The sequence below is a fragment of the Macaca mulatta genome, chromosome 3 (assembly GCF_049350105.2).
Source record: "Macaca mulatta isolate MMU2019108-1 chromosome 3, T2T-MMU8v2.0, whole genome shotgun sequence".
NCBI classification, from domain to species: Eukaryota; Metazoa; Chordata; class Mammalia; order Primates; family Cercopithecidae; genus Macaca; species Macaca mulatta.
This window is the reverse complement of record NC_133408.1, coordinates 154,242,501-154,246,305: the sequence shown is the minus strand read 5'-3', so window position 1 is coordinate 154,246,305 and position 3,805 is coordinate 154,242,501. Positions and strand designations below refer to the sequence as shown.

At 34.9% G+C, this 3,805-nt stretch overlaps 1 protein-coding gene across 37 annotated transcripts in view; it reads right to left on the bottom strand.

Moving 5' to 3' along the window:
- Positions 1-605: 605 nt before the first annotated feature.
- Positions 606-3,805, bottom strand: part of FOXP2 (forkhead box P2) — a 591,074-nt gene continuing 587,874 nt past the window's right edge. For 35 of the 37 annotated variants that reach the window (XM_077994469.1, XM_077994474.1, XM_077994477.1 and 32 more), the window contains one exon: positions 606-3,805. This exon is cut by the window's right edge and continues 8 nt beyond it. In XM_077994469.1, coding sequence (XP_077850595.1) covers positions 3,669-3,805 — 137 coding nt within the window. In that variant the 3' untranslated portion in view covers positions 606-3,668. The other 2 variants (XM_077994507.1, NM_001033021.1) reach the window with 2 other exon arrangements.

Sequence of the window (3,805 nt, the reverse complement as noted above, 5' to 3'; positions counted from 1 at the left end):
TCATGGACAAAAAAAACCCTTTCATTGCAACCTGAACTAGTGAAATAACAAGGGTAAGCCATGTTCCTTTCAATAGCTTTATAGACTTAATAAAGCTATTGTCCAAATGTGTGTTAATACTGGCATGTGTAAGATGAAGTCTCAAAATTCTCAAAAATGTAAATGTCCAACTTGAAAACTTTACAAAATACTGTATTGGATTTTGCGACTGAATCTGCCCAGGGACATTAAAGTCCAGGATGGTTTATTTAAGTGTACTTCTGTAGCTCTATTCCTAGCTGACTATTCTTCGATTCCCTAATCACAAAGAAATGCATTCTTATGAAGTTAAGCAGCTGTAGACACAGAATGCTGATGACATTTTCTCCATATCTGAGTTATCTAAAGAAAACCCAGTTAGTGGTAATTCTACCAAATACTTGTAACATTCACATAAAATTTTAATTGATTTTCAAATAGTACAACTGTGCCACGAATCCAACCACATAGAATATAAGCCTTAAGCCCACTAGGTTTAAGCAATTGTGTCTTTGTAGACTAAAACTATGTAAAATAAAATCTGATAACTCCCTGGTGTTAGAGGTAGACAGTTTTCTTTCAAATCCTAGGTTTGGTCCTTTATTTTATTCAGCAGTGAAAGCCATGAATACAGAACGAATAACAGCTGTTACAATTCTCAACCATGACTTCTAACGTCAGAGAATTCAAAGTATGAACATAGTACACAGTAATGAAAAGTATCAAAAATTAGTTTACCTCAAAAAAGATAAATAAAACAGGTATATTCCACCAATACATAAACAGATGTTTGTGCTACAGTTTAAAATTTGCTGTATACAAAAGATCATAGTCCCCATAATCAGCTTATGATAGAAGCAAGAATACATGAGCCATTTAAATTGTCAGACATTATGCTTTATAAGGTATGCACAGAAGTTCAAGCAATAAATACATACATTAGTTCAAAGCCTTACAATAGCTACGCAAAGCAGATGCAGAAAAGCAGATTTGCTATTACTAGCAAGCAATGATATAAGAGTAAAAATTCATGAAATGCATTAAAGCAACATTTTTCTTAGAAAAAGTCTGGTCATTTATGGGTCCACCAACATTTTTACATAATATGCACAATTATCAAAATACAGACCAAGCATTTCAGAAAACTCCAAAAAACCTAAAATCTATTTTCAAAGCAATTGCAGTTTTGGAGGTTTTTCTGGTATAATGTGCAAGCAGCTATTTTTTAAAATTGTATTCATATAAAACCCATGCAAAACTCTACAGGTATATGCATTCTGTGGCTGAGACTTCCTTTCAAAAGTTTTCTAACTGAGGTATGCATACTTTAGCATTGTAGTCTTAGGCCACCCTCCTGATGGTACAACTCTCACAGTTACTTCCAGTCCATCATAGCCTTTTGAACATGCACCTGAAAAGACCCATTTTTCCTTTCAGATAATCCTTACAGTAGGATCCTAGATGACTGAAAACCATCTTTCACCATACCCATCTTTCTTTTAATACCATATTGTAAACTTCCGGTTCATTGATCATGACCCAAAGACAAACATAATGAAAAGTAGCAGTTACTGTGACGTTCTCACGTTTCATGCAATCTGCCATAATTGTTCTAATTTTTTTCTTTTTTTTTTTTTCTTTTTTTTTTTTGCAGAGGTAGAAGCTTTCAGAAAGCCTTTTGGGTAAGTGGGAAAACCCTTTTGAAAGCCGTTATGTCCTTTTATTTGGTGTGATAGATGACTGGGTATCTCTCTAACTCTATTTGCTGACTTCAGCAAAGAATCAATGATGAGCTTAGTTTGCAAGAACCGGTTCCATCACATGGAACTGGTACATATGTTAAGCTCTAGCAGCCACCTTCTGTCAAAACTGTTTGTAAAGCAATAACCATAATCAGGTTATGAGGTCCCTTGGTTGGGGGAAAAAGTATTATCAAGACTTGGCACAGCACATGAAAAGCAACACGTTAAGTTTCTAGGTTTTAAGCAAACATCTGACTATGCTATTTTCAACTACACCATTACTCAGTATCATAGTTTTGGGGTTTGGAGTTGTCAAGAAAACCAGCATTCCAACAATTTGGCCTGTGCAAGTCTTTGAAGGGAGTGTATTGTTAGTGTTAATATCCCGTATAAGCAGAGGCAGAATTATATGTAACTTTGGTTTGACTGAAAATAAATACCATGGACTACAATTGCTATAATCTTTGCTTTCAGTGTAAAAACTCAGCTAGATCACTTTAAAATCAATATGAAATTAATTTTTGGCTTTACTAGACCTTTTATGTTTGGTTCCTACTTTTTGTTTTTTCATTATAACTTAAGACTATAAAAAAATAGTACACAACAAAGATTAAGACCGTACAAGACATCTTCTAACAACATGTATTCACCACTGAAAATAACTGACTGAATGAGGGAAAACAAAAACACAAAGTACTATATATATAACAATATGCAATCTGCATTTGCATCAAGTACATAATCGTTTTGGTCAGTGATCCACATTTGTTGCTTTCTAGCATATCATAACTTCCACTGCAGATTTTGTCCTCACCTCTGTCTTTAATGAAAGCAAATCTTCATTGCATTTAGATGGACTTCTGGCCTCAGAAGATTACTCTGTGACTGAATTAACTTTTTTTAGTTGTGGTTTTTGTCATATTTTGTTTCTTTGTTTAGGGCTAAATGAAAAGATCCCAGAGGTCATCAGAAAACAGCAGGTAGTTCATGGAAAAGGTTCCTTTGTACTAATTGAAGTTACAGAAGGCTGACCAAAGCATGTGGCTGCTTCTGTCCTTGAGCTCTTGGCCATGGTTAGAGTTGGCTTTGGTTTGCAGCTGTAGCCTTTGACTGTGTTTGCAGGTAGACAAAGCTTTATCACAAGGAGGTAAAGAGTACAGTTGTAAGATCTATGCAGATATGCAAATGTTTCTATGGTGCTTGCACAGATAATGTTAGCTTAGGATTGCACTTTACATCTTAACACTAACAGCACAGACTGGAAGCCTAAGGTTTTAGATGGTTGCAACAGTCTAATTACTGTGTTTTGTAATAACTAACTTATGTCATTTACAGTTGGTGGCACCAACATAAAAAACTAATGTTCTGTTGTTTAAAATTCAGCTAGATACAAGCAGTGACACTAATTTCTGATACTACTCCTGTGCAAATTAAAAACAATAGCAACAAGTTGAACTTGACCAGCAATTGTTTCTAACATTACAACTACTGAATGCTGGAAAATTCACATTAATGAAACTAACACTATTTTTGGCAGTATATGAGGCGCATTTGCTTTCTACAGGACATGTATCCTCATATTCAGTCATTTCATGAACCCTTAAGAGCCACATTTTTTAAATGGGCAAAGCCATTATAGAAAGAACAGTTCATTTTTTTTTTTCAAGAAAATCAGTTTTTGCATTTTTTTTCTAAAAAAAAAAAAAAAAAAGTAGAAGAAGAAAACAAGCAATTTGCCTGTTGGTACTGAATCCCAAAGGGCTGGCTTAGTAAGTTCCTTTAGGGCTGTCTCCTTTATCCATGCTTAATAAATAGTCACAGTAAAAATTTGTCAAATATTCATGGTTGTGGAGTGGTTATGAAGGTCAGTGATATGTCCCTTCACGCTGAGGTTTCACAAGTCAGTTCTCATTCCAGATCTTCAGATAAAGGCTCTTCTTCAATCTCTCTGTCGTCTTCTAATTCTGGACTGTGATTAGCTGTTGTCACTAAGGACATTGGACAGTCTTCATCCTCTGCAATCACTGGCTCTTCCTTGACATGGA